The sequence below is a fragment of the Lepidochelys kempii genome, chromosome 20 (genome assembly GCF_965140265.1).
Source record: "Lepidochelys kempii isolate rLepKem1 chromosome 20, rLepKem1.hap2, whole genome shotgun sequence".
Taxonomy (NCBI): Eukaryota; Metazoa; Chordata; order Testudines; family Cheloniidae; genus Lepidochelys; species Lepidochelys kempii.
Genome location: NC_133275.1, coordinates 1606164 through 1632032, shown reverse-complemented (window position 1 = coordinate 1632032; position 25869 = coordinate 1606164). Strand labels below are relative to the sequence as shown.

At 62.3% G+C, this 25869-nt stretch overlaps 3 protein-coding genes across 3 annotated transcripts in view; 2 read left to right on the top strand and 1 right to left on the bottom strand.

Annotated features, from left to right (window-relative positions):
- The window catches only part of DRC2 (dynein regulatory complex subunit 2), a 3281-nt gene extending 2858 nt beyond the window's left edge, over nucleotides 1–423 (bottom strand). The window contains exon 1 of the mRNA XM_073319197.1: nucleotides 242–423. Coding sequence (XP_073175298.1) covers nucleotides 242–423 — 182 coding nt within the window. The remainder of the gene's footprint in view (nucleotides 1–241) is intronic.
- An 8753-nt stretch (nucleotides 424–9176) lies between these two features.
- RND1 (Rho family GTPase 1) lies at nucleotides 9177–13776 on the top strand. The gene is made up of 5 exons (XM_073318808.1): nucleotides 9177–9385; nucleotides 9822–9909; nucleotides 11424–11533; nucleotides 12555–12689; nucleotides 12943–13776. The coding sequence occupies exons 1-5, from the start codon at nucleotides 9266–9268 to the stop codon at nucleotides 13186–13188; spliced, it is 699 nt and encodes a 232-aa protein (XP_073174909.1). The 5' UTR covers nucleotides 9177–9265; the 3' UTR covers nucleotides 13189–13776.
- Nucleotides 13777–16452: 2676 nt separating this feature from the next.
- Nucleotides 16453–25811, top strand: DDX23 (DEAD-box helicase 23). The gene is made up of 17 exons (XM_073318285.1): nucleotides 16453–16558; nucleotides 17023–17216; nucleotides 17426–17524; nucleotides 18190–18289; nucleotides 18962–19027; nucleotides 19365–19503; nucleotides 19622–19755; nucleotides 20107–20219; nucleotides 20744–20887; nucleotides 21177–21402; nucleotides 21686–21831; nucleotides 21985–22162; nucleotides 22234–22476; nucleotides 22779–22930; nucleotides 23147–23255; nucleotides 24082–24256; nucleotides 24740–25811. Exons 2-17 carry the CDS (start codon nucleotides 17023–17025, stop codon nucleotides 24961–24963), a joined length of 2442 nt encoding a protein of 813 aa, XP_073174386.1. The 5' UTR covers nucleotides 16453–16558; the 3' UTR covers nucleotides 24964–25811.
- Nucleotides 25812–25869: the final 58 nt, after the last annotated feature.

Here is a 25869-nt window from a genome sequence, read left to right as displayed (position 1 = left end):
ACGCGCTATCTCAGAGTAAGGGGATTTCAGGGGAGCGGGGGGAGGGGGCTGGGGAAGGGGATTGCAGGGGAGAGGGAGCGGGAGAGGGAGGAGGAAACACTTCCCTGACCCCTTGTACATGCAGCCTGGCCCCCCTGGCTCCAGGCCCCTTTCCCACCTGTGGGCGTCCCTGCACTTGCAAGCCCGCCCTCCCCCTGGACACACACTGTCCTGTCCAGCCCCCCGGACATCCCTCCCCCACCTGCCACTCCCCTCGCATGCTGCCAGCCTCTTCCTGTTTTTGGGTGGAGCCTGTTCCCATGGTGGCGCTGGGAGCCCTGGTACCCAGCTCTGGGGTGTCAGCATCAGCTGCTGCTGGAACCAGCCCAGTGCCAAGCCTTGCAGAGCACAGCTCCACATCCCGGGCACTGCCCGCTCCACCATGGGCACAGAGGGCTCCCGGCCAGGGCAGACGCCAGCAGGGGCCAAGGATCCAAAAATATCAGTAATGTCCAGTTCCAGAGCTCCCTAGTGGGAAGGAGCCTGGGCTAGCGAGTCAGAGCAGGGAGCCAGGACTCCTGGGTTCTCTTCCCATGCTTTGGTAGGGGAATGCTGCCCAGTGGTTAGAGCAGAGGATTCTGTACCCTGCTCTGGGAAGGGAGCTGTGTCTAGTGGTTAGAACAGGGGCAGGAACCAGGACTCCTGGGTTCTACTCAAGGCTCGGCCATTGACTCACGATGTAACCTTGGCGGAGGCTCATCTCCTCTCTCAAGGGGGGATCAGCGTCTCTCGCGCCCTACAGAGATGTCTGTAAGGGCCCCCCAGCTAGGGTGACCAGACAGCAAATGTGGAAAATTGGGATGGGGATGGGGGGTAATAGGAGCCTATATAAGAAAAAGACCCCAAAGTCAGGACTGTCCCTGTAAAATCGGGAGATCCGGTCACCCTACCCCTGGCCATATGCGCCTCTCCACCCCACTGCCCTGTCCCAAGCAAGTGGATGCTTTGGCATTGCAGGTGCTTGACAAAGGACAGGCAGTAGAAAGCACAGTGCCCATGCAGAATGGGGCGGGGGGTGTCTCATAGTGTGTGTGTGTGGGGGGGATTCAGGGCCCCAGGCTGTCCTGCAGCTGAGAGCCATGAAGCCCAGAGAGGGAGGCAGGTGGGTTTGAGGCCGAACAATACTGGTGGCTGTCGCTGGCTGGCCCTGCAAAGCACTAGGAACCCACTCAGCCCCCTTCTGCGCTGAGCCCCCGGCAGGCAGGGCTGGAGCTGGCAAACCAGGTGTCAGGCTGTGACGATGTGCGCAGCAGGGAGGGGGAAGTGTTGACCTGGGAATGTGCCCTGGGGATGGGAGACCTGAGAGCCTGTCACCTGAGCCAGGAGGGGGAGGGGGAGGTGGTAGATACGCTAGAGGGGAGGGATAGGATACAGAAGGACCTAGACAAATTGGAGGATTGGGCCAAAAGAAATCTGATGAGGTTCAATAAGGATAAGTGCAGGGTCCTGCACTTAGGATGGAAGAATCCAATGCACCGCTACAGACTAGGGACCGAATGGCTAGGCAGCAGTTCTGCGGAAAAGGACCTAGGGGTGACAGTGGACGAGAAGCTGGATATGAGTCAGCAGTGTGCCCTTGTTGCCAAGAAGGCCAATGGCATTTTGGGATGTATAAGTAGGGGCATAGCGAGCAGATCGAGGACGTGATCGTTCCCCTCTATTCGACATTGGTGAGGCCTCATCTGGAGTACTGTATCCAGTTTTGGGCCCCACACTACAAGAAGGATGTGGATAAATTGGAGAGAGTCCAGGGAAGGGCAACAAAAATGATTAGGGGTCTAGAACACATGACTTATGAGGAGAGGCTGAGGGAGCTGGGATTGTTTAGCCTGCAGAAGAGAAGAATGAGGGGGGATTTGATAGCTGCTTTCAACTACCTGAAAGGGGGTTCCAAAGAGGATGGCTCTAGACTGTTCTCAGGGGTGGCAGATGACAGAACGAGGAGTAATGGTCTCAAGTTGCAGTGGGGGAGGTTTAGATTGGATATTAGGAAAAACTTTTTCACTAAGAGGGTGGTGAAACACTGGAATGCGTTACCTAGGGAGGTGGTGGAATCTCCTTCCTTAGAAGTTTTTAAGGTTAGGCTTGACAAAGCCCTGGCTGGGATGATTTAACTGGGAATTGGTCCTGCTTCGAGCAGGGGGTTGGACTAGATGACCTTCAGGGGTCCCTTCCAACCCTGATATTCTATGATTCTATGATTCTATGATTCTACACCTCTGCCAGAAAGAAAAGGAGGACTTGTGGCATCTTAGAGACTAACCAATTTATTTGAGCATAAGCTTTCGTGAGCTACAGCTCACTTCATCGGATGCATACTGTGGAAACCGATGAAGTGAGCTAGCTCACGAAAGCTTATGCTCAAATAAATTGGTTAGTCTCTAAGGTGCCACAAGTCCTCCTTTTCTTTTTGTGAATACAGACTAACACGGCTGTTACTCTGAAACCTCTGCCCAGGAATGTGAAGAGAGGCCGCAGAAGGGAACCTGCTGGGTGGGTTTAGTTTCAGTTTGGGGCTGGCTGGGACGTGGAGTGAAGGGCAGACGGGGTTGTCTGTCTCACTGCCCCCCAAAATGGTCCTGGCTGAGGGGTCCTGTTCTCTGCACCTACAAGCTCTGTGTTAGACCATGTTCCTGTCATCTAATAAACCTCTGTTTTACTGGCTGGCTGAGAGTCCCGTCTGACTGCAGAGTTGGGGGGCAGGACCCTCTGGCTGCCCCAGGACCCCGCCTGGGCGGACTCGCTTTGGGAAGCGCACAGAGGGTCAGAGGATGCTGAATGCTCCGAGGTCAGACCCAGGAAGGTGGAAGCTGTGTGAGCTTCGTGTCCTGAAGACAGGCTGCTCACAGAAAGGAGACTTCCCCAGAGTCCTGACTGGCTTCATGGGGAGCAGTTCCAGAGCATCGCCCAGGGACTCCGTGACACAGGCATTCCCCTGCCAGGCAGCGAGCAGCCTTGAGTTCAGACTGGCTGGCTCATGGGGGTAGGGAATGGGGCACAGGGTCACTCCTGACCCCAGCCCCAGGTCAGGAGTGACCCAAAGTCGTCCCTGTCTGGGGTGCGGAATGGTTTTGGAGGGTCTTAAGTGAGTTCCCACTTCGTAGGCACCCGCGTCACAGTCAGATCCTTCATGGTTAGTCACCTTGTCCACTGCCCCGGTGTAAAAGTCAAGCTGGGGAGACCAGTACACTGGGGCGTGGGGCAGCTCTGCTCTTGGCCCCACACCCCATCAATTCCCCCCCTCCCCCCAGGCTGGCTTGGTTCCTTGGTACGGGGACACCTTGCCCCATGGGTGGGGTAACCATGTAAATACACCTGCCCGGGGTGGGGGGGAGCGGGGGAATTGGGGTTATTCTTTTACTATTGTTTTAATATGGGGTGGGTTTTTTGCAGCACTGTTGTCATGGTAACTGGCGTGGGTTTAATTATATGAAGAGAGGCCAAATCCTCTCCCTCCCTGCATCGTTTTATGCCCTCGCCTCACCTGCCCCCCTTCCCCTGTTTGGGGCAGGTCCAATCCAGTCCGTTACAGAGTCTGGGCCGGGAAGGGAAGAACCAAGAGCTGACCTGTCATTGAGGTGAGGGGTACTTGGATCCCACATCGGGATCTAGGGCAGGATCCCATCTCCCCATAGCTCCCAGCCAGCTCGCCTCCCAGAACACAGGGGACTGGAGCCTGAGCTGCCCCCTCCCCTCCATGGCTGTGCATGGCAAGGGCTCGCTCTCCAGCGTATCCGCATTTCCTCCTGCTGGGAAAAGCAGCGCAGGAAGCAGGAGTCCTGGAATTTCTTAGCCATTCTGTGCAATCTCTGGACTTCCCCCAGCCCCACCCCCAGCTGCATGGCTCACTCATGCCTCCCCCTCCTTTTTCCACCTTAGGCGCTTGCCATCGGTCCCAGCCAAGGAGCGGGCCTCATGGAGGGAGGGGGCATTTGAGGACCAAATGGCCAGGACTGGCACAGGCAACTCCATCCTGATCCCTCCAGGGTCTGGCTTGGCCTGGGCACCAGCGCCTCCTGCTGGGAGAGGGCCTGCAGCCCCCGCCTCTTTCCTGCTGACCTGCTGGACACGGGGGACTTTGGGGTCTTCACAGGGGCCTCATCAGCCCCCGCCTCTTTCCTGCTGACCTATGTTACTGAGCAGACAGGCAGCGGGGGCAAGACAGCAAACCAGGGCGTCCTGTCCCATGGCTGAGGAGCAGCCCTAAAATAACCACCCCCCTCCTGGCTACTCCAGTCCCAGTCTCTTCCAGCAAGAGGCGCTGTACGGATACAGACATGATAGCACAGGGCACGGGGTGCTAGGACAAGCCAGACCCTGATGTGTTCCAGGACGGCAGTTCCAGTGTCTAGACCAGGATCATTATGGCCTGGAAGAGACCCCATGGAAACAGGTTCAGATCTGTTCTTCTGGAGGCTGCAGAACAAAAGGTGCCACCCTGCCAGCCCCTAAGAGAGCCACTCCCCAGCGCCTGCCCCCAAGCTGCCAGCTGGGGATTCATTGCCAAGGGATTTGCCTGGCTGAGTAGCAGCAGCGCTGTTTACCACCCAGGCTGGAGAGTACCTGGCAGGCCCCAGGTATCTCGCTGTCCCTGCTTGTGCTAGGGGAAAGTCCCAGGTCCCCTTCCCAGCAGCCAGGCTCAATCACACGGAATCCGGGATTGGAAAATGCTTCCTCTTAGTCTGCCACAAAATAGCACGGAAGCAAGAGCAGGAGCCAGCTTAAGTCCTGCTGCCTCCTAAAGGGCCTAGAGGCGCTTAGAATCATAGAATCATAGAATATCAGGGTTGGAAGGGACCCCAGAAGGTCATCTAGTCCAACCCCCTGCTCAAAGCAGGACCAATTCCCAGTTAAATCATCCCAGCCAGGGCTTTGTCAAGCCTGACCTTAAAAACCTCTAAGGAAGGAGATTCTACCACCTCCCTAGGTAACGCATTCCAGTGTTTCACCACCCTCTTAGTGAAAAAGTTTTTCCTAATATCCAATCTAAACCTCCCCCACTGCAACTTGAGACCATTACTCCTCGTTCTGTCATCTGCTACCATTGAGAACAGTCTAGAGCCATCCTCTTTGGAACCCCCTTTCAGGTAGTTGAAAGCAGCTATCAAATCCCCCCTCATTCTTCTCTTCTGCAGGCTAAACAATCCCAGCTCCCTCAGCCTCTCCTCATAACTCATGTGTTCCAGTCCCCAAATCATTTTGTTGCCCTTCGCTGGACTCTCTCCAATTTATCCACATCCTTCTTGAAGTGTGGGGCCCAAAACTGGACACAGTACTCCAGATGAGGCCTCACCAATGTCGAATAGAGGGGAACGATCACGTCCCTCGATCTGCTCGCTATGCCCCTACTTATACATCCCAAAATGCCATTGGCCTTCTTGGCAACAAGGGCACACTGCTGACTCATATCCAGCTTCTCGTCCACTGTCACCCCTAGGTCCTTTTCTGCAGAACTGCTGCCTAGCCATTCGGTCCCTAGTCTGTAGCTGTGCATTGGGTTCTTCCGTCCTAAGTGCAGGACCCTGCACTTATCCTTATTGAACCTCATCAGATTCCTTTTGGCCCAATCTTCCAATTGGTCTAGGTCCTTCTGTATCCTATCCCTCCCCTCCAGCGTATCTACCACTCCTCCCAGTTTAGTATTTAGCTTCCTGTTTCCATCCACAGAGCTGACTCCCTGGCTTCCTTCTAGCTGCATCAGCTCCATGTGCCTGCCCTGCCTGTCTGCCCCAGTCAGCCTTTCTGAGTGGTTCGTAAGTGCTTACCCAGCGCTGTTCAGCCGCCAGCCCAATGGGGAAACTGAGACACAGAGCTGGCTGCAAAGTGACTGACCTGTGATCACACAGCCAGCCAGTCCTGACTGCCAGTCCTCCACTCTAACCACTAGACAGCACTCTCCTCCCACTCCTAGGGCTAGAACCCAGGAGTCCTGACGCGTGCTTTACTCACATGTCCCCTACCAGAGCTGGGAACAGAATCCAGAAATCCTGACTCCCAGCACCCCTGCCAACTGCTAGACACCGCTCTCCTCCCAGAGCTGGAAGTAGACCCCAGGAGACCAGGCTCACAGATCTCCACACCCCACCCCGGACTCATTTCATGGTGACGTGCCTGGTGTGTGTGTTTGTGGTGGGGGTAGTTTTCCTTTCAGGCCATGAACAAATTGGCGATTAATCCCGAGAAGCGGGGGCGTGGGGTTGTTATCAGACCAGTGTCCGCTCTGACCTCCGCTGGGCAGGAAGGGCAGAGCGCTGAGTAATGGAGAGTTTGGAGCAGCGCCCGCGGGAAAGCCCAGATCCTTCCTCCAAGCTGCCCTGGACAGCCAGGCCTCCCTGCTGCATGGAGACTGCTGAGGGTGGCACAGAGTCCCCGTGGCTGGCTCCAGCACCTTGTGGACACCCAACAATGTGCAGAGCCGCATGCGCAGCCCGAGGAGCCGGGGTTCGGCTAGTCCGTGCTGCCACCCTGATTGCTCTGAGAGGCTTTCCCTGTTTGCCCACCAGTTCCCAGATGCTGCAAAGACAGAGGGGGTTCCAGCTCCCTGATTCTTCCCCTGCCCCTCTCTGGGCTCAGTCAGGTACCCCTCCCTGGAGCGAGTCTGCAGAGCTACCCCTGGCAGCTGCAGACTACCACAGGCAGGCTGGCACTTAGCATCATCTGGTGGGCTGAAGGGCTCCCAGGGAAATGCCACCACACAGCACAGGAGTCCTGTCACCCAGGCACAGAGCTGGCTTTGCAGCTGTGACTAGTGCAGGGTCCCCTCCATGGTGGAGGGAAGCTGGGGGCGGGGGGCATGGCCAGGTTTGCAGGATGGAGAGCGAGCTGGGAGCTGCTGCGGCTGAGCAGGAGGTTGGGCCCAGGCAGCCTGTGCCCAGCTCACAGCTGGGGCTGTGTGGAGCCCCTTCCCAAAGGGGAGATCTGACAACGCCCAGCCCCAGCAAGAGCCCCGGGTGCAGAGGACATTCCAGGGTGTCTCAGGAGTAGGGCGCATGTTGAGGGCAGGAGGGGGTTGGCTGGGTTTCTGCTGCCTGCCAGCTATTCCCTGGATAGGGGGCTGGGGCAGCCAGTCCCAGGATCAGGAAGCTGAGGCATGGCACAGGGGGTCCTAAGCAGTGCCCAAGGGGACCCAGGCTCTGAACAAAGGAGCTTGCCCCTGGCTACCCCAGTGCCCAGCCAAGAGGACCTGACGTTCACCCAGGGAGCTGTGTTGCAATTTCCATGTTAAGCTTTTAGCCAGGTCGGGGCTGTCCAGCATTTCCTAACAACCTAGCCTGCTGGGCAGATGGCCCTCAATGCGGTGAGCCGAGCCGTGGGGTGGGGCTGGTGGGATTGTGGGACACAGCCGGGACCCCCAGGAGACAGCAACAGAGCCTGCTGCTTTATCTGTCCTGGCACTGCTAATCACAACACAAACCGACACGGTTACCCTGGCAGAACGTCCTACTGCAGCCCAGTCTCAGAGGGTTGGGGGTGAATCGGGGTGGGGGGCCCTGCCGATGCTGCCAATTCAAGTCTGCCCCAAAACATGACATTTTTAAAATATATTTCACACGATTCAAAGAAAAACATCCAATAGAAACAGCTGGTTTGAAAGGAATAACCAGCCTGCGTCCCCCACCTCCCTGGCAAATATTGCGACACGAAGACCGAGGGACAATGGTGGCCTCTGCGTATGGTTGTTTGTAGTTACAGCTGCCGCACCCTGCCCCTCCCGGGGTAGTTGGCTCTCAAGGGCAGGTGACGTGATTCTGAGCCAGGGCTGGGTCTTGCAAAACCGCCGGATGGCAGGGTTGGGCTGGAGACGGGAATGGGCTTTGGGGATGAGAGGCCAGGCAGAGTTCTCCCCACTCCTCTCCTGTCACTGCCCCATCTCTTCCTGCCCCCGACCAGCTCCCTCCCAAACTCCTCTGCACGTGATCCCACTCGGTGCTCCTGCCGTCTCAGCCCCCATCTATCCCTTACATCCATGTGCCCCCCATTTCACACCTTTTCCCCCCCAAGTTCTCATGTTCTCCCTCTCCGCTACCCTAGGCCTCTGCAGCCCCTCAGTCAACCTCCCGCTCCCCCTCAAGAGCCTGCATTGAGGTCACGAAAGGGCTACTATCAATTTTAGGAATCCAGTATTGTCAACGGACACATCTGTCTACTCAGGTTGGTGAGCCATCCGCAAATAGATCATCCAGACCCAGAGGGTTTCAGCTGGACACAAGAACGTCCGTACTGGGTCAGACCAATGGTCTATCTAGTTCACTGTCCTGTCCTCTGACGATGGCTGGTGCCAGATGCTTCAGAAGGAATGAACAGAACAGGCCACTTATTGAGAGATCCATCCTATCGTCCAGTCCCAGCGTGTGACAAACAGAGACTTAGGGACACCCCCAGTCTGCGTCCCTGACCATCGTGGCTAATAGCCATTGAATCTGAGTGACTTTGCCCCTTTGATTTCTCTCTTGCAGGACTGTGAAAAGCAGTGGTTACAAAACACTGTTTGGCTGATGCCAGAATCTGGTGAGGTGCTGGGTGCTGAGCACCATGGAATCAGCGCCTGGCGTTTGAGGGGTGTTGACCCCCCCCCCATGTGCTGAGTCACCTCCCCTTACTGCAGGGTGACCAGACGGCACCTGTGGAAAATCAGTACGGGGGGGCGGGGGGTAATAGGCTTCTGCATAAGAAAAAGTCCCGAATATTGGGACATCTGGTCACCCTGCCTTACGGCCACCCAACGGGACCCGCAATCCGAGAATTTCCAGCCGGGAGGGCGGCCAGGCCAGCCAGGGAGGGAATCTCCCTGATTTCACTGGAACTATTTTTCTGCATCACGATTTGGGGGGAGAAGTGGGAACCCTTGCAGGCCCGTTAATTGGCTGGCAATTAAGTCAGTTAACAGCCCTCCCCAACAGCTCAGCTGCTGCCCCAGGCTCTGCCCCGCGCACCCCTGCCCGGGCCCGTCCCCAGGCGGCTCCCACCCGGGAAGGTGAGGCGGGGGGGGTGTCCTTCTAAGGGGGGGACCTCTGCCATTGGCTACCGGGCAAGAGCCCCGCCTGTCTGATTGGTTAAGGGGAGACCCGCCTCTGCCTGTGAGTGGCTGGGTAAATGCTATATAAAGGCAGCGCCGGTCCTTCCTCCCCAGTCCCCACTACTGCAGGGCTGCGTCGGTCGGAGCCTGGGGCCGGCGCTGAGCCCCCTGCGCTGGAGCGGAGCCGGGACGCCCGCCCCGCCGCTCGCCATGCGGGAGAGGAGGAGCCCCCAGCCGGCTGTGGCCAGGTGTAAGCTGGTCCTGGTGGGGGACGTGCAGTGCGGGAAAACGGCCATGCTGCAGGTGCTGGCGAAAGACTGCTACCCCGAGGTGAGGGCGCGGCCCCGGGGGCTCCGCGCGGGGCCTCGGCCCGGGGCTGGTCGCCCTAGGCGCTTCCACCCCCGGCGAACGGTCCTGGCACGCCTTTGCCCAGCCTCCCTGAGCCGTGCTCGGGGCCCCTCCAGCGCCCCGGGCACCGCTTTCCTAGGGGCCCGCTGGGAGCCTGGCAGGGGGTCTCTGCCCGCTGCCTGTGGCCCCTGTCGGCATGGGGCAATTGGCGGCCGCTTCTCCGCAGGAGAGGCCGGTGCGGGGGGGGGGGTTAATATGGCTCCCCCTCCCCGCACTGCACAGCGTAGCCTGCCAGGCTCTGGCTGGCTGCTGGGCTAGTGCGAGGGGTGGCTCTCCGGGTGCCCGGGCAGCACCCCCCATTGCCCGGGCTGGGGGCTCTGGGGGCCCGGCGGTGACGGGTGCCCGCTCTCCATCGCAGACCTACGTGCCCACGGTGTTCGAGAACTACACGGCCTGCCTGGAGACGGAGGAGCAGCGCGTGGAGCTGAGCCTCTGGGACACCTCGGGTAAGGAGCCCCCTGGCTGGGCTGGCGGCGGCGGGGGGGGGTCCCCTGCAGATCCAGCCCTGGCCCCCAAGCCTGGGATTCGTTGGGTTCTGTGCAGGGGGCTCCTGGTGCAGGGTGTGGGGAGCGCCCACTGCAGGGGAGCGTGTGAGGAATTGAACAGGGAGCTCTTGGGGGAGGGGGTCGGTTTAAGGCATGAGACCCCCTGTGGGTTGCTTTAATTCTTTCAGTACGGGGGGGGGGCGCTACCATTGCAGGGGTGGGTTTGGATTTGCCTTGTGCAGCCCCCCCTCCCCCTGCAAATCCTGCCTAAAGCCAGCTGCAGCAGCTCACTCGGCCCCCTGTTGACACTCCCCACTGTGGGGATGGGCTTTCCCTGGCATCTCAACACTGGGGGCTTGTCTGGTGGGAGGGGGGACCATGTGCCAGCTCGGACTGACCCCCTCCAAAGACAGAATCCAAATACAGTTGGAGAAACAGCAGTAGGTCTAAGAACTGCTGTCCCCCAGACTGCTCCCATCTGCCCGGGTCCCATGGAGACCCCTGCCCAGGGGCCCTGTAGCCCAGCTCCCCAAGCCCCTGGTGACCCCAGGCAGAGGCAAACCGCAGCCCACTGGGGGCTCCTGGCTCTGAGGACAGGGTGTGCTCCTCCCCTCAGTGAATCGCTGCAGCTTCCCTGTGGTTGCGGGGGTGGGAGGCAGGGGTATTACTGGGGGAAATCCTAGGTCAGGAGGCTCCTGATTGTTCTCTGGGGGAAGGGGGGGACAAATCCCCTAAATAAGGGGGGCAGGGGGTGGTGTGGGAGTTGGGGTGGGGGAGCCTTGGCTGACTCTGGAGGTTGGGAGGCCTCATAGGGGAGCCCCTGCAGCAGGGATGCAGCCCCCTCCCTTGCTGCTGCAGTATCTCCCCCCCTCCAGAGGGGGGGTCCCAGTCTTGCTTGGATCCCCCTTGTTGCTATGGCGATGTTCTGGTGCAGGGAGCAGGGCTGTTTGCTATTCTGAGCACAGAGCGTCTGGGCTGCAAAGCCCTTGGATGCTGCTTCTGGGGGTGGGGGAGGGCACCGGGCCTTCCCTCCCCTGTGCCCATGGGGTGGAGGAAGCACCGGTGCCATCCTTCTCCCCAGGGGTACATGGCCCCCTCCCCACCAGCCTGCATTCTGCCACCCCCGGCTCCCTGACACTGCTCGCTCTGGGGGGGGGAGGCGGCTGGTTATATAAACAGCTCCTGGACGCTTGGATCAGAGGAGCCTAGGATGCTGGGGTGGGGGAGAACTGGGGGCTGCAAGGGCCCTGGCTGCACAGCTGTATTCAGTGGGGGAGTCAGTCCCCCCCAGCTTCATATGTGGGGGGTAGGGAGGTGTGAGCGGACCAGGCAGCGCCCCCTGCCTGGGAGGGTCCTGCTCCCCCCATGGGACAGACCATGGGTGCTGGTGGATCCTTGATCACTGCAGCTTCCCCCTCCTGGCTCAGCGCCGGGTGAGGGGGTGACATGGACTCACCTGTGACCCCCTCCCACAGGGTCCCCATACTACGACAATGTACGCCCCCTCTGCTACAGTGACTCGGACGCCGTCCTGCTCTGCTTCGATGTGGGCCGTCCCGAGACCATGGACAGTGCCCTGAAGAAGGTGAGGACCCCCCACATCCCCTGCCTCTCCCTCTCCCCCATGACAGAACTGACCCCTGTGTAAAGCAGGGGGGGCCCGGGGGCAGCCAGCCCCCAGGCAGGGATGGGGTGTTGTGCTCCCAGCCAGGGGTGAAGAGAGCTGGTTACAAGACAAGGCACTGGCCCCTCATTGGCTCCTCCATGCGCCGGGCTGCACCACCAGGGTGGTCTGAGGGTCCTTCAGTGCAGGGCAGTTGGACACCATCCCCGGCCCCCTGGGGTCTCTGCACCCTGCTGGCCTCTGAGGCCCAGACACCCTGGGGTCTCTGATTGCAGGGGTAGGGTATTTTATAATGGGAGGGCTGGGCCCCTCTCATGAGGAGCCAAACACTCCTGTGCCCCCTGACCTGCTCTACAGCTGTGGGGGGGACAGAGGTTAACCCTTAGGGGTGAGCCCTTGATTTCCTTCTCCAAGACTTTCTGCTTGGCTTAAACACTTGGGGGGAGCCTCTTCTGCCCCACTGGCCAAGAGCAGTGTGCCCATGCCGCTCCCCTGGGCATCAGTGCTGCATGTCGTCCTGCTCCTTCCACTTCTGGTTGTGCTAGGGCAGGGTGGGGGGATGACCCTGGGTTTTAAACCCGGGGTGGGGGGGAATGGTTCTTTAAACCCCTTTGCCTTTTGTATAAAGGCTCAGACCTGGTGGTACTACCCAAAATGGACACCCTCCCCAGCCCAGTCATTCCTGGCTCCCCATCCTGTGCTCAGGCCTAATCCTGAGGGGGGAGGGGAGGTAGCTCTGACAGGGTGTTGGCTGCAGGGTCCAGCCATGGGGTGAGGATCCCACTGGGCTGAGCTGTGCTGTCACCAGGCCAGGGTGGCACTGTGGGACCCACACCCTTCCAGTGACAGGCACCCAGAGGGGCAGGGCAGCTGATAAGCCCTGTGGGCAGCAGCCGAGTCACCCCAGGGGACTCCCCTGCAGGCTCTAAGCCCAGTGATGTCAGCTCTAGGCGCCTGACTCACCCCAAGTTTCTCTACGCAGTGGAAGACAGAAATCCTGGACTACTGCCCCAGCACCCGTGTGCTGCTGATTGGCTGCAAGACGGATCTGCGGACTGACCTGAGCACCCTGATGGAGCTGTCCCACCAGAAGCAGGTGCCCATCTCCTATGAGCAGGTGAGTGGGCTCAGCTAGTCCCATCCTGTCCCCCGGCCAGGGATCCGCACAACCACAGTGCAGCCTGGGGGTGTCCCAGGGTCCAGTTCTGATCCATCCCCAGAGGGGCTGGCTTTCTGGTTCCAGCATGGCTGAAGCTCTGAACCAGTAACTCAGCTGAGCCTCAAATCCACCTGGGATGTGAGCCTAGCCAGCAGCTGCAGGCCTCAGTGCCCGGCTCCATCTGATGGCACTTTCCTTGGCTGGCTTACAGGGCTGCGCTGTGGCCAAGCAGTTGGGAGCAGAGAACTACCTGGAGTGCTCAGCCTTCACGTCGGAGAAGAGCGTGCACAGCATCTTCCGGACAGCATCCACCATCTGCCTGAGCAAGGCCAGCCCCCCACCCCCCAAGAGCCCTGGGCGCAGCCTCTCCAAGAGACTCCTGCACCTGCCCAGCCGCTCCGAACTCATCTCTTCCACCTTCAAGAAGGAGAAGGCTAAAAGCTGCTCAATCATGTGAAGGGGCCAGGCCCCAGGGCAGGGACGGACGGACCGAACCCCCGACTCTTGCCTCTGGATGTTCTCGTGCCGATGCTGTGGAGGGGCTGCCTGAAGGCCCAGGCCAGATGGGAGGGGGGTGACACCTTGGCCCACAGAGAGGCCTTCAGTTCCCGACTGGCCTCAGCATCCCTGGGATCATCCCTTCACCATCCCAGCGCTTCGCACGCAGACTTGGCACATCTTCTCCGAGGAAGAGATGGAGGCGGGGTGACGAGAGGGCCCTCGGGCATCTCGCTGCAGAAGGACCTTGGCAAGCAGCTGCTCTCAACGACACCACCCCCCCACCCCTGGAGTCAGGAGGCCCCATCAGCAGGACCCATCCATTTAGTTGAATGCCCACGGGGTGTCTGGCTGCAACCCATCCCCTCCATCTGCTGCTTGTCTCCAGAGCTGGCTGCTTCCAACCTTGCCATTATCTGCCTCCCAGCGCGGGGGCAGCTCTGCCTTCGCCTGTCTCAGTGGGAAGGAGGCAACTGGTTTATAGACTTGTCTTGGGGGGTGCAACTGTTCAATGTTCAGTGTTATTAAAAAGCTTATTTATTATGGAGACTAGAATGGCTCAGCCATGTGGCAGGGGCTGCTGTGGTGTCTGTGAAACATCAGGTTGAAAACACCCCCCTCCCCCCACCACACACCTGGTACAACTAATGATTTGGCCCCAGAGGTGCCATCTCCTGCCACAGACAGGGTTGCTAAGGTGGGGAGGGACTTGCCCCAGCATGTGGGCAGACCAACAGAGCTAGGAGCAGAACCCAGGAGTCCTGGCTCCTAGCCTCTTGCTAACCACTAGTCCCTACTGTGGGGATCCAGGGGCCTTTGACGAGCAGCCCTCTCCCTCCAGAGCCACGTTACCTCCAGCAGGGCCACGGTGACACCCAGTTCCTGGCTCTACCTGGGTGAGCAAGCACAGAGCTGCATCTGGCTGGATACTCAGCCCCTGGCTGACACCCCGGGCAGCAAATGAGTCATGCTCCCAGCAGTGGGAGTCTTGAGGCAAAGTCCAGCCCCAACAGTAGGGGTAGGACAGGCCAGATCCCTGGGGGCCTGAGCAGTGGGTGCGGTACCCCCTTGGGGCAGAGACAAGATGAGACCTGGCTTCAAGGAAAGTGCAGGAGCCTGGTGCTGCACACAGCACCCTTGCTTCCCGCTCTCCTGCAGGGGCATCCCAGGAGGGCTGGGGCTGGGATGAATTTCAAGGGGTGGAGCGCGTTTCAAGCCCTGTTACCTGCTGGGGGGAGTATGCTGGCCGCAGGGCCCTCTCCTGAGCTGGGCTGAGCTCGCCTCTCGGTAGCGGAGGAGCAGGAGGGGATGTGATCACCCTGTAGGGAGCCACAGGGCCCAAAAGGGTTTGTTTGCCTGGCCCGGGGCAGAGCTGGGTGTGAGGGCACCAAGCTAAAGCTGGGCCCTTCCCCCTAGAAGGGGGGCGTCTTGGCATCTTTGGGCACTGCCTAGGGCTGCAGTGATGGGCGTTCTCTGGCCTTGGGGGATGGGGGTCAGATGAGATTATCTATGTGGCTCAGGTGAGGAGGGCAGGCCCCACCCAGGCGGTCCTGGAAGGCCTCCCCCAAAGGAAGAGCTCTGTGGAAGTGCCTGGCTGTGGAGGGGGGCGCGCAGGGGCTAGCGGGTTCCAGTCAGGCCAAGGGGGCAGCTAGGCAAGGCCAGCTGGGGCTTGCAGCAGCAGCTCCTCCTGGGGCATAGACTGGAGGGAGGTTGGGTTAGCCACGGCGGCCTGCCCCCTCAGCCCGGCAAGCCTTTGGGTCTGAGGGATGGAGGGTGTGCTGGGGAGCTGGGCGCATCCGGCCCTAGGAAGGGCCCTATGGCCCCTGGAGCTGAGACTGTGGGTGGCTAATGGATGGAGGGGCAGGGGAGCCCCTCCTTAGCCCAGCTCGAGGGTGGGGGCTGCTGTTGAGGCTCTGAACCACAGGCCCATGTTGGGCCAGGAGCCAGGGGTTGCCCCTCCGTGGTCAAGCTCTGGGGCTGCAGAACCGGCTGGCTCAAGAGAGGGCTGGGAGCCCAACCCTGGCCTGGCTGGGGGAGGGGCTTGAGGGGGCTGCCCCAGCTCCGGCCACCGTGTTGGGGAGCGTCCCGAGCGCCCAGGCGGGGAAAGGGCTCGGTGCCTCCCACAGGGCCCAGCAGCGGGGAGCCGAACCCACGGAGGCCGATTGGCTGCGGCAGAGCTGGGGGCGGGGGCAGCAGTGAGGGAGGAGGCAGCAGGGCAGGTGGGGACAGCAGTGGGGCTGGGGCAGTAGGGCAGGCTGGGGGCAGCAGTGCGGGAGGAGGCAGCAGGGCAGGCTGGGGGCAGCATTGGGGGAGGGGGCAGCAGTGGGGCTGGGGCAGTAGGGCAGGCTGGGGGCAGCAGTGCGGGAGGAGGCAGCAGGGCAGGCTGGGGGCAGCAGTGGGGCTGGGGGGGCGGGGGCAGCAGGGCAGGCTGGGGGCAGCAGTGGGGGAGGAGGCAGCAGGGCAGGTGGGGGCAGCAGTAGGGCAGGAGGAGGCAGCAGGGCAGGCTGGGGGCAGCAGTGGGGCTGGGGGGGCGGGGGCAGCAGGGCAGGCTGGGGGCAGCAGTGGGGGAGGAGGCAGCAGGGCAGGTGGGGGCAGCAGTAGGGCAGGAGGAGGCAGCAGGGCAGGCTGGGGGCAGCAGTGGGGGAGGAGGCAGCAGGGCAGGCTGGGGGCACCAGTGGGGGCGGGGGCAGCAGGGGGGCCGGGGGGGCTGGGGGCAGCAGTGGGGCGGGGGGCAGGCTGGGGGCAGCAGTGGGGGTGGGGGTAGCAGGGCAGGCTGGGGGCAGCAGTGGGGGCGGGGGCAGCAGGGGGCAGCAGTGGGGGCGGGGGTAGCAGGGCAGGCTGGGGGCAGCAGGGGAAGGAGGCAGCAGTGGGGGAGCAGGGCAGACTGGGGGCAGCAGTGGGGCTGGGGGGGCAGCAGGGCAGGCTGGGGGCAGCAGTGGGGGAGGAGGCAGCAGGGCAGGCTGGGGGCAGCAGTGGGGGTGGGGGTAGCAGTGCGGGAGCAGGGCAGGCTGGGGGCAGCAGTGGAGCTGGGGGGGGCAGCAGGGCAGGCTGGGGGCAGCAGTGGGCTGGGCAGTAGGAGGCGCTGTCTCGGACTCAGCCCCTGGAGGACGGGCGGGAACTACATTTCCCAGCATTCCAGCGGCGCGCCGCGCGGTGCCTGCTGGGAGCTGTGGTTGCGGCGGGGAAGCTCCGGCTGCCGGCCGGGACGGCCCGGACTCGCGTTCCCGGCATGCCGCGCGGCACCTCCGCCGCTCCGCGCAGGGCCCGGCGCGAGTCGCTAAGATGGCGGCTGCTGCGCAGGGGCTGTGAGGCCTAGTAGGATCCGGGAGGTGAGGGGGGCTCGGACTCCGGGGTTCTCAACGGGGGCGGGGGCGGGGGGGAGCCCGGACTCCGGGGTTCTCTCCCGGGGCGGGGGCGGGGGGGAGCCCGGACTCCGGGGTTCTCTCCCGGGGCGGGGGAGGGGGGGAGCCCGGACTCCGGGGTTCTCTCCCGGGGCGGGGGAGGGGGGGAGCCCGGACTCCGGGGTTCTCTCCCGGGGCGGGGGGGTTAACCCAGAATTAAAAGGGTCCACGCCCCGTGACCCGCCAAGGCCCCCCACTGCTCTGCCCAGCCCATAACATGGAGAGACCCTGGGCCCGTTCCCAGCCCCCCCCGCCCTGGGGCCAGCCCCCCATGCTGTGCCGCGTGTGAGTCTTGCCGGGGGGGCGGTGCTAGGCCTGAGGAGCCCAGGGGAGGTGGGTCCGAGCCAGGGGCTGGTCCCCCCCACTGCTAAGAGCTCTCCCTGCCCCGTCAGATGGCTGGGGAAGTGCCCGACAAGAAGGAGCGGGACCTGTCGCCCCCCAAGGAGGAGAGGAAACGCTCGCGCTCCCCGGACCGGGATCGCGACCGGAAGAGCTCCCCGTCCAAGGAGAGGAAGCGGCACCGGTCCCGGGAGAGGAGGCGGGGCAGCCGGTCCAGATCCCGCTCCAGGTCCAAGTCAGCAGAGAGGTGACAACCCCTGGGTGGGGCGGGGCGGGGGGGCATGCGGTCGCACCAGAAGGGGGTGCGGGGGGAAGGTGCAGGGTTTGCGGGAGGGGCTGGGGCTCTTTGTGGCTCTGATTTGGAGGAGGTTTGGGGGGGCTGCTGAGGAGGGGGTGGGGGGCTGCTCGTGGAGTTAGGCTGGGCTGTAACCGATTCCTGGGGCTCTGCCCTTGCAGGGACCGGAGACACAAAGAGCGTGAGCGCGAGCGGAATAAGAAGGATCGCGAGCGGGAGAAAGATGGACACCGGCGAGACAAGGACAGGAAACGCTCCAGGTAAATCCTCGTGCCCCCACTCCTCCTGCCAACGCCTGCGGTGTCACGGGAGTGTCTCTGGGAGTGCAGCCACCTCTGGGGCTCAGCACCATACAGCAGCACGGCACAGGCGTCTCTGTGTGTCCGGTTAAACCGGAAATGAGCAGAGTCCAATGGACCCTGCTGGGCTGAAGGGGGACGTTGGGGTTCTTGCTGTCACGCTGTGGAGCCTGTAACAAGGGTGAGTGGGGAAGGGCTCTGGTGTCCCTTCTCCTCCATGAGCAGCGTGATGGCTTCTGCCCCTGAGGTGGGGCGCTGATCAAGGTCCCCTACTGAGCCAGCAGCCCCACTTCCTGCTGCGTCTGGGCTTTGCCTGGCTATGGCCTGCTCTCAAAGGCTGGAGCTGGCCGGAGCTTGCTCAGCTGAGAGCCCAGCCCGAGTGGTCCTGCACCAGGAGGAAGCTGGGTGGTTTCCCAGGCCGTTTCAGAGTAAGGGGAAGCCATGGGGCCTCGTCTGTTCCTAGAGCCCTTGCCGTGATTGCCGAGTGTGGGACCAGGATCAGTGGGCTAATGGCCTCCAGCCCCACCGGATGCGGGGCAATGGAGGTGTCAAGCCGGGGTTGGGGGAGAGTTTGGTCGGGGGTGGAGCTAGAAGCGTGTCTCATGTCCATTTTTTCTCTCACTCAGAAGCTTGTCCCCGAGCCGAGGCAAAGACTCCAAATCACGGAGGGAGCGAGACTCACGGAGGGGGGAGGAGGAGGAGGACGTGGCGTTGAAGAAGGAGAAGGTGGGAGTGGGGGTGGGAAGGCAGGTAGAGCTCTGCCCGCCCCCCAAAGGGCTGAGGGGCCACAGGAGCTGTGCTGGGTGGTGGTGGTGGCTATCTGCCGGGGCTGGCTCCTTGCAGCGGGCAGGTGGCCCCCGCTCCTGCGCCTCGTTGGTCCTGATGTGCAGCCTCTGCGCTCTCCCTGTGTGCCTCCCCTGTGTCCCTCCCCTGGTCTCAGGCACAGTGACACCCCCCCACGGTAACAGTTGGGGCCCTCCCTCAAGCCTGGCTATTCCGTCCCTGTCCCCCAAGCGTTTCTGCTTTGGAGCCCAGGGCTGAGCATGGATCCCGGACAGGTCTCCCCAGAGACCCCGGGGGGCTACCCCCCAGAGACCCCGGGGGGCTACCCCTCTGTGGGTTGGGAGGTGTGTTCCCTGCACGAGCAGCCATAAGATTGATTCCCCGTCCCATCGCAGCCTCATGTCTGGCTCAGTCTCCTGGTATCTCGGATGGGCACGGTGCGTTCCAGGTTGGTGCAGGAACCCCCAAGCACTTAGACACTCCAGGGGTTTGCTTGCTGCCTCCCCCCCCGGCACAGCTTGGGGCAGCTGGGCTGAAGGGTGTGCCAGCGATCCTGGATGGGGACGGGGCAGGACGGGGGTTGGCTCTGGGGATGTTAACACCCTGTGTTTCCAGGCCCAGCCTCTGTCTCTGGAGGAGCTGCTGGCCAAGAAGAAAGCTGAAGAGGAGGCCGAGGCCAAGGTGAGAATATGTCCCCACCCCCACCCTAATTGTAGGGGCATCTTCCCCTCCCCCCACTGCTGTGGTGGGGCAGATGTGGCCCCCTTTCCCCTCTGGGTCCAGAGGCGGTTCGGGCACCAAGCAGTTAGTTCTCAGGCTGATTCCTGGTGGGTCTATTGCCCCCCAAAGTTGGCTGTGATGCCCCTGGGCTGGCAGCCTCACCAGAGCGGGCCAAAGGGTCCAAAGCCGCTCCTCTCCCCGCCCCCCTTCCAAGGCAGGCTGTGTGGGTGCTGGCCTATGCTGCCCTGGCTCTGGGGACAGGCCTGGTGCCATGCTCACTGCCCCCTCTGCCCTCCAGCCCAAGTTCCTGTCCAAGGCCGAGCGGGAGGCCGAGGCGCTGAAGCGGCGGCAGCAGGAGGTGGAGGAGCGGCAGAGGCTGCTGGAGGATGAGAGGAAGAAGAGGAAGCAGTTTCAGGATCTAGGGAGGAAGATGCTGGGTAAGTTCCCCTCTCCCCCAGGGTGCTCTGGGTGGCCCTCCTGCTGGGGGTGAGGCTGGGAAGGAGCACCCTTCCCCCTCCCCGGGTGTGTGATGTCCTGTGTCTGCCCCCCCTCCAGAGGACCCCCAGGAGCGCGAGCGCAGGGAGCGTCGGGAACGCATGGAGCGGGAGACCAATGGCAACGAGGATGAGGAGGGGAGACAGAAAATCCGTGAGGAGAAGGACAAGAGCAAGGAGCTGCACGCCATCAAGGTACCCGCCATGCCAGGGGCTCCTTGGGAGTCACAGCGCTGCCCCCACCCACTCAGGACTCGAGGGCCTGACAGTGCAGGAAGAAGGGTCTGGGGCCAGAATGGGGGTTGGGGGGCCAGGACTCCTGGGTTCTATCCTGGCCCTGGGAAGCTAGTGGTTATAGCAAGGGGTGAGGCTGGGATTCAGGACTCCTGAGGTCAGAGAGAATCCAGAGGGAAGGGAACCCAGATCAGTCCCTCCCCTTTTACAGGCCTCATTTTCCATGGGTTCAGTGGGACTGAGCCTCTTTTCTGGGGTAGGGCTGGGCTGGGGGCTGAGCTGGTGGGGCTGACGGCTGGGCTCCCCTCACAGGAGCGGTACCTGGGCGGGATCAAGAAGCGCAGACGCACCCGGCACTTGAATGACCGAAAGTTCGTCTTTGAATGGGACGCGTCAGAGGACACGTCCATCGACTACAACCCACTGTGAGTAGTGCGGGGCAGGGCAGATCGGACGATCGCTGCTGGATTGTGGCCCCCCTGCAGACTGGGGTCTGTAGGAGGCAGGAAGGGAGATGGAAGCACACAGAGGCTGTCTATACAGGGGTGGGGGGAAATATCTAGCGTTGCTGGGATGGGGGGGTAGTTAAATAGAGCAGGGAAGGCAAAGAGGCAGGACTCCTGGGTTCTTTTATCCATTCTGGGAGGGGAGTGGGATCTAGTGGTTGGAGTTGGGGGGGGTCAGAACTCCTGGGTCCAGGAGGGGAGTCAGGCTAGTGGTTAGCGCAGGGCACGGGAGAGTGTGGGAGTCAGGACGCAGCAGTCCCAGGGAGGGGGAACTCCCTGCCCCTGAGGGGTGTGAAATAGCAGGTTGGCTAGCTGCACTGTGGTAATGGGGACTAAGCCTGCTCTGAGGGGCGCCCCCGTCTGCCAGGGGGCACTGAGGGGGGCACACTGCGCTGAGATCTGCCAGGAGGTCCTGTGCCAGCAGGCTAGTTCTTCTCCCACAGGTACAAGGAGCGGCACCAGGTACAGCTGCTGGGCAGGGGCTTCATTGCCGGCATCGACCTGAAGCAGCAGAAGCGGGAGCAGTCACGCTTCTACGGGGACCTGATGGAGAAGAGGCGGACACTGGAGGAGAAGGAGCAGGAGGAGTGAGTGACCCACTGTGGGGTCAGGTTTGGGGGCCAGGATGCCAACACCTGCACACATGGCTTGGCTGGGGCTGGGTTACCCCTTCTCAGAATTGGCCATTGCTGGGCCGGAGATCCTGGGCTGGGTAGGTGCAGGGATGGGTTAGGGTTGTGCAGGGAAGGCTTGGGATGCTGGGATGCGGAGCCTCTGTGGGTCTTAGGGTGGCCCAGTGCATGCTGGGACGTGTAGTCTCTGGGCTGGTTGGCAGAGTTTGGGTGAGACCTGAGCTGCTCCCCTCCCTGGTGCCAGGGCCCGGCTGCGCAAGCTGCGGAAGAAGGAGGCCAAGCAGCGCTGGGATGATCGGCACTGGTCCCAGAAGAAACTGGACGAGATGACGGACAGGGACTGGCGTATCTTCCGTGAGGACTACAGCATCACCACCAAGGGGGGCAAGATTCCCAACCCCATCCGCTCCTGGAAGGACTCCTCCCTGCCCCCGCACATCCTGGAGGTGATAGACAAGTGTGGCTACAAGGTGAGAGCCGGGGCCTGCCCCGCAACCTCCTGGGTCAAGTGGTGACTGGCCCTTTGTTGATGGGGATCCAGATCTGAACTAGGCTCTTGTGGGTGCTCGGCCTGGTGGTGGGGGCTGGGTCCGGACCTAGGACTCTAGTCTCTGGTTGGGGCAGGGGGGAGTGCAAACAGGGAGCCAGGACTCCTGTGTTCAGTTCCAGCCCTCTGATCTCTCCTTGGTGAAGCCAGACTTGGGCACAGGGGTCCTTCTCCGTCCTAAGCGTCTCTGTTCTCCATCCATCCAGGAGCCCACCCCCATCCAGCGCCAGGCTATCCCCATTGGCCTGCAGAACCGCGACATCATCGGCGTGGCTGAGACCGGCAGCGGCAAGACGGCTGCCTTCCTGATCCCACTGCTGGTGTGGATTACGACACTGCCCAAGATCGACAGGTGAGGCCGACTGGCTGCTCTGCCTTCCCCAAACAGGGGAGGAGTGGCTGGCCCTGGTACACCAGGGGCCTGGGGGACAAGAGGGGCTTCCCAGGGTGTGGGAAAGGTTGGCTCATGGGGGGAATGGTCCCACATGTGCTCCGTCGCCTGCAGGATCGAGGAGTCGGACCAGGGCCCCTACGCCATCATCCTGGCCCCGACCCGTGAGCTGGCCCAGCAGATTGAGGAGGAGACCATCAAGTTTGGGAAGCCTCTGGGTATCCGCACAGTGGCTGTAATCGGGGGCATCTCCCGGGAGGACCAGGGCTTCCGGCTGCGCATGGGCTGTGAGGTGAGTCCCGAGGCTGCGGGGGGCGAGGGGCTGGGCTCTGCGGGCTCTGACCCTCCTGCCGCCCCCTGCAGATCGTCATCGCCACGCCCGGGCGGCTCATTGATGTGCTGGAGAACCGCTACTTGGTGCTGAGCCGCTGCACCTACGTGGTGCTGGACGAGGCGGACCGGATGATCGACATGGGCTTCGAGCCTGACGTGCAGAAGATCCTGGAGCACATGCCTGTCACCAACCAGAAGCCCGATACCGATGAGGCCGAGGACCCCGAGAAGATGCTGGCCAACTTCGAGTCGGGCAAGCACAAGTACAGACAGGTCAGCAGGGCTTGGACGCTGCAGCCAAGCACAAGCCCCAGGGAGGCTGGGGCCAAGGGGAGGGGGACAGACATGGGGCTGGGAGCCAGCTGCGGGGGGTGAGGTCCTGGGCCCCAAGTGGATGCTGTGTGAGCACAGACAGGCCAGTCGAGGGGCAATTCAGCCCTTTCTCCCCTGAGTCCCAGTGTGTCCTGGACCTGCCCAGCTGGGTCCCATACCCCTCACTGCCCAGGACCGGCCTGCAGGGAGGGGCGGCAGGGGAGCCCCCGGAAGCTGCTGCACTCACGGGCCCTCTCTTGCAGACTGTGATGTTCACGGCCACCATGCCCCCGGCGGTGGAGCGCCTGGCCCGCAGCTACCTGCGCCGCCCTGCCGTGGTCTACATCGGCTCAGCCGGCAAGCCACACGAACGCGTGGAGCAGAAGGTCTTCCTCATGTCCGAGGGGGAGAAGAGGTAGGAGGGTGGGGGCTCTTGCTGGAGCTGGGCTGCAGGGGCGGGCAGGGCAGGGCGTTGGGGTTCCTACGGGGGGCTGTCTGGCAGGGTCTGTCCTGGAGCACGGTGAAGAAATGGACGGCACTTTGGAGGGCAGCCTGGTGAGGCTTGGGAGGACTGTGGGGGCCTGAGCTTGTCCTGCCTGCTGACACCCCCCTCTCTGCCCCTCCCCAACAGGAAGAAGTTGCTGGCCATCCTGGAGCAGGGCTTCGACCCACCCATCATCATCTTCGTCAACCAGAAGAAGGGCTGCGACGTGCTGGCTAAGTCCCTGGAGAAGATGGGGGTATGTGCCAGCCCCTGAGAAGTGTCCATGTCGGCCCTGTGGGGCCAGGGCCGGGCTAAGCGGCTCTAGGGCCCCCTAGAGCCCCAAGTCCCAGCCCCTGCCCGTCTGGCAGAGCCCAGTGCTGCTCTGTGGGAAAACAGGGGTCACAGCGCCATGGGGCAGTGGATGGCAGGGGCTGGGTACGCAGCTGCTGCCGCTGTGCCAGCCCGTGGGCAGGAGGTGGCAGCACTGACTTGGGTTCAGTGGGGTGGGGTCAGGTCGACCCAGGTGATACTGGGTTTGGGTCAGAACCCAAAACTCGGCCTGACCAGCCCTCTATGGCCCGGGTTCCTGCTGCTGGCGCTTGGCCAGGTCGCCTTGAACTGGCAGCGAGTTACTGCCACCCCGTGGGAGGATCCTGCTCTGCAGCCCTCGGGTCGGAGCCCCGTCCAGCCCGCAGGGGCGCCTCCCGCATCCCTCTGCTGAGCCACAGGTGCCAGGGTCTGCCTCGGTGGCCTGGGGCCTGTGTGGGGGAAGGGTGCCCATTCCACATCCAGCCCCTTCCTCCTCTCCCCCACTGCCCGGCGGGCGGGCGGGCTGTGGAAGAGACGTCTGCAGGGCAGCGCGATCAGCTGGCAGGCTCCAAGCCTGGGGGCTGTTGGGTGCACGCTGACGGGTACCGTGTGATCCACCCCGTCTCCCAGGCTCTCCAGCTCTTCTGGAGCCTGCTGGTGAATTCTTCCATCCCTCCCGTTGGCCCCGTGCTGAGCTGTGGGCAGCCCTGCGGTCAGTTCCTGCCCCAGCCCTGCACTATGGTCTTCCCTCTCCCCCCCCCCCCCCCCCGCAGTACAACGCCTGCACCCTGCACGGTGGCAAAGGCCAGGAGCAGCGAGAATTCGCCCTTTCCAACCTGAAGGCCGGTGCCAAGGACATTCTGGTGGCCACGGACGTGGCTGGGCGCGGTATCGACATCCAGGACGTCTCCATGGTGGTGAACTACGACATGGCCAAGAACATCGAAGGTGAGTCCTGGCCTCGGGGACAGGGCGGTCCTTGAGGGAGGCTTCCCCTTGCCCCGCTGTGCAGACCCCTCTCTCCCCAGCTAAGCACAGTCGACCTGACTCAGCACTTCGATGGGCAATGGCCAGGGAGCTGCAGGGGGTGGGGGGCTCAGTGAGGGCTTTCCCCTCGCACCCAATGGTAGGGGCGCTCTGCTGCTGCACGCACCAGCTTTCAGAGGTGACAAACCAGAGGGTCGTTAAAGATCCCAGGGCAATTGATTAATCCTGACACCCTGCCTGAATTCCAGTGTGGGTGATCCTGTTCTGTCTTCCTAAAATCCTCCTCCCCCCGCCCCCGTGGCTGTGCTGCTATGGCCCACCCCAGAGGTGGCTGCATTTCAGTAGCAGGTGAGCAAGCTCTGTTTAATCAGCAGCCAAGCCCCACCCCAGAGGTGGCTGCATTTCAGTGGCAAATCACCATCTGACCGTGGTGCTTCTCTGCAGATTACATCCACCGTATTGGCCGTACGGGCCGAGCCGGCAAGAGTGGAGTGGCCATCACCTTCCTGACCAAGGAGGACTCCACGGTCTTCTACGACCTGAAGCAAGCCATCCTGGAGAGCCCGGTGTCGTCATGTCCCCCGGAGCTGGCCAACCACCCCGATGCCCAGCACAAGCCGGGCACCATCCTCACCAAGAAGAGACGGGAGGAGACCATCTTTGCGTGAGTCCCAGGGAGCCGCGGGACTTCGACAGCTGGGACCTGGCTGCCCAGTTTCCATCTACTGCCAGCCAGCAGACTTGGGGCACCAGGGGCTGCCTGGCCTTTGTAACCAGCCTCCCCCTTCAGCGGGGAGCTCTGCAGGTCGTCTGTGACCCCCAGCCCCTGGGTCGAAGCGGGACGGATGGAGGAAGAGCCCCTCTTTGGGGCAGCAACTCTGTCCCTGCATTCCCAGGCCTGAGCTTTAAACGGAGCCTGGAGCCCGAGCCAGGCCCCTCGTGCTGGGTCCTGGGGCTTCGCCGTCGGCAGCACTTGCCAGGAGAACCCCTGGGACCAAACTAGACCGGCTCTACTCCGGTCCCCTGCGGGGTGGGGCTCTGCCTGGCTCCTGATCCGGACCAAATCCGCGCACGGGACACACCTGACTCCCAGGAAGTGTCAGGGGCTGGATTCGCCCCCCTGCCCCGGGATCCCTGTGCAGCCACCAGCCAGCTCCTCCCTCCAGCTGTAGCCTCGACTCTCCCTATTTGCAGACTGGCTCCCCCCAGGGGCGACCCTGGCCCTGAGGGGGCAGAGCCCTCCACCCACTGGTTTTAAGGGGGTAAGACAAACCCTTTCCCCTGGATATGTGGACAGCGGAGTTGGGGAGCAGTGTGTGATCTGGCCCCTACCAGCTCCCAGGAGCTTCTGCTGGCACCTGTTGTCCTTTGGGGTGGAGTTGTTTTTTTTTTGGGCGGGGGGGGGGCGTTTTCCTGTGTGCCCATCAGCTGATGGGATGTGGCGGTTGGGCCCTTTTTTATGTATAAATTCTTGTTGAATCTGAAGTGAAAAGCAGGAATAAAGCTGCCGAGACGATGTGTGTTTGCAGGACGATGGCCATGCCCCCGCTCCCCCCCCTTCTCCCGCGTGCCTG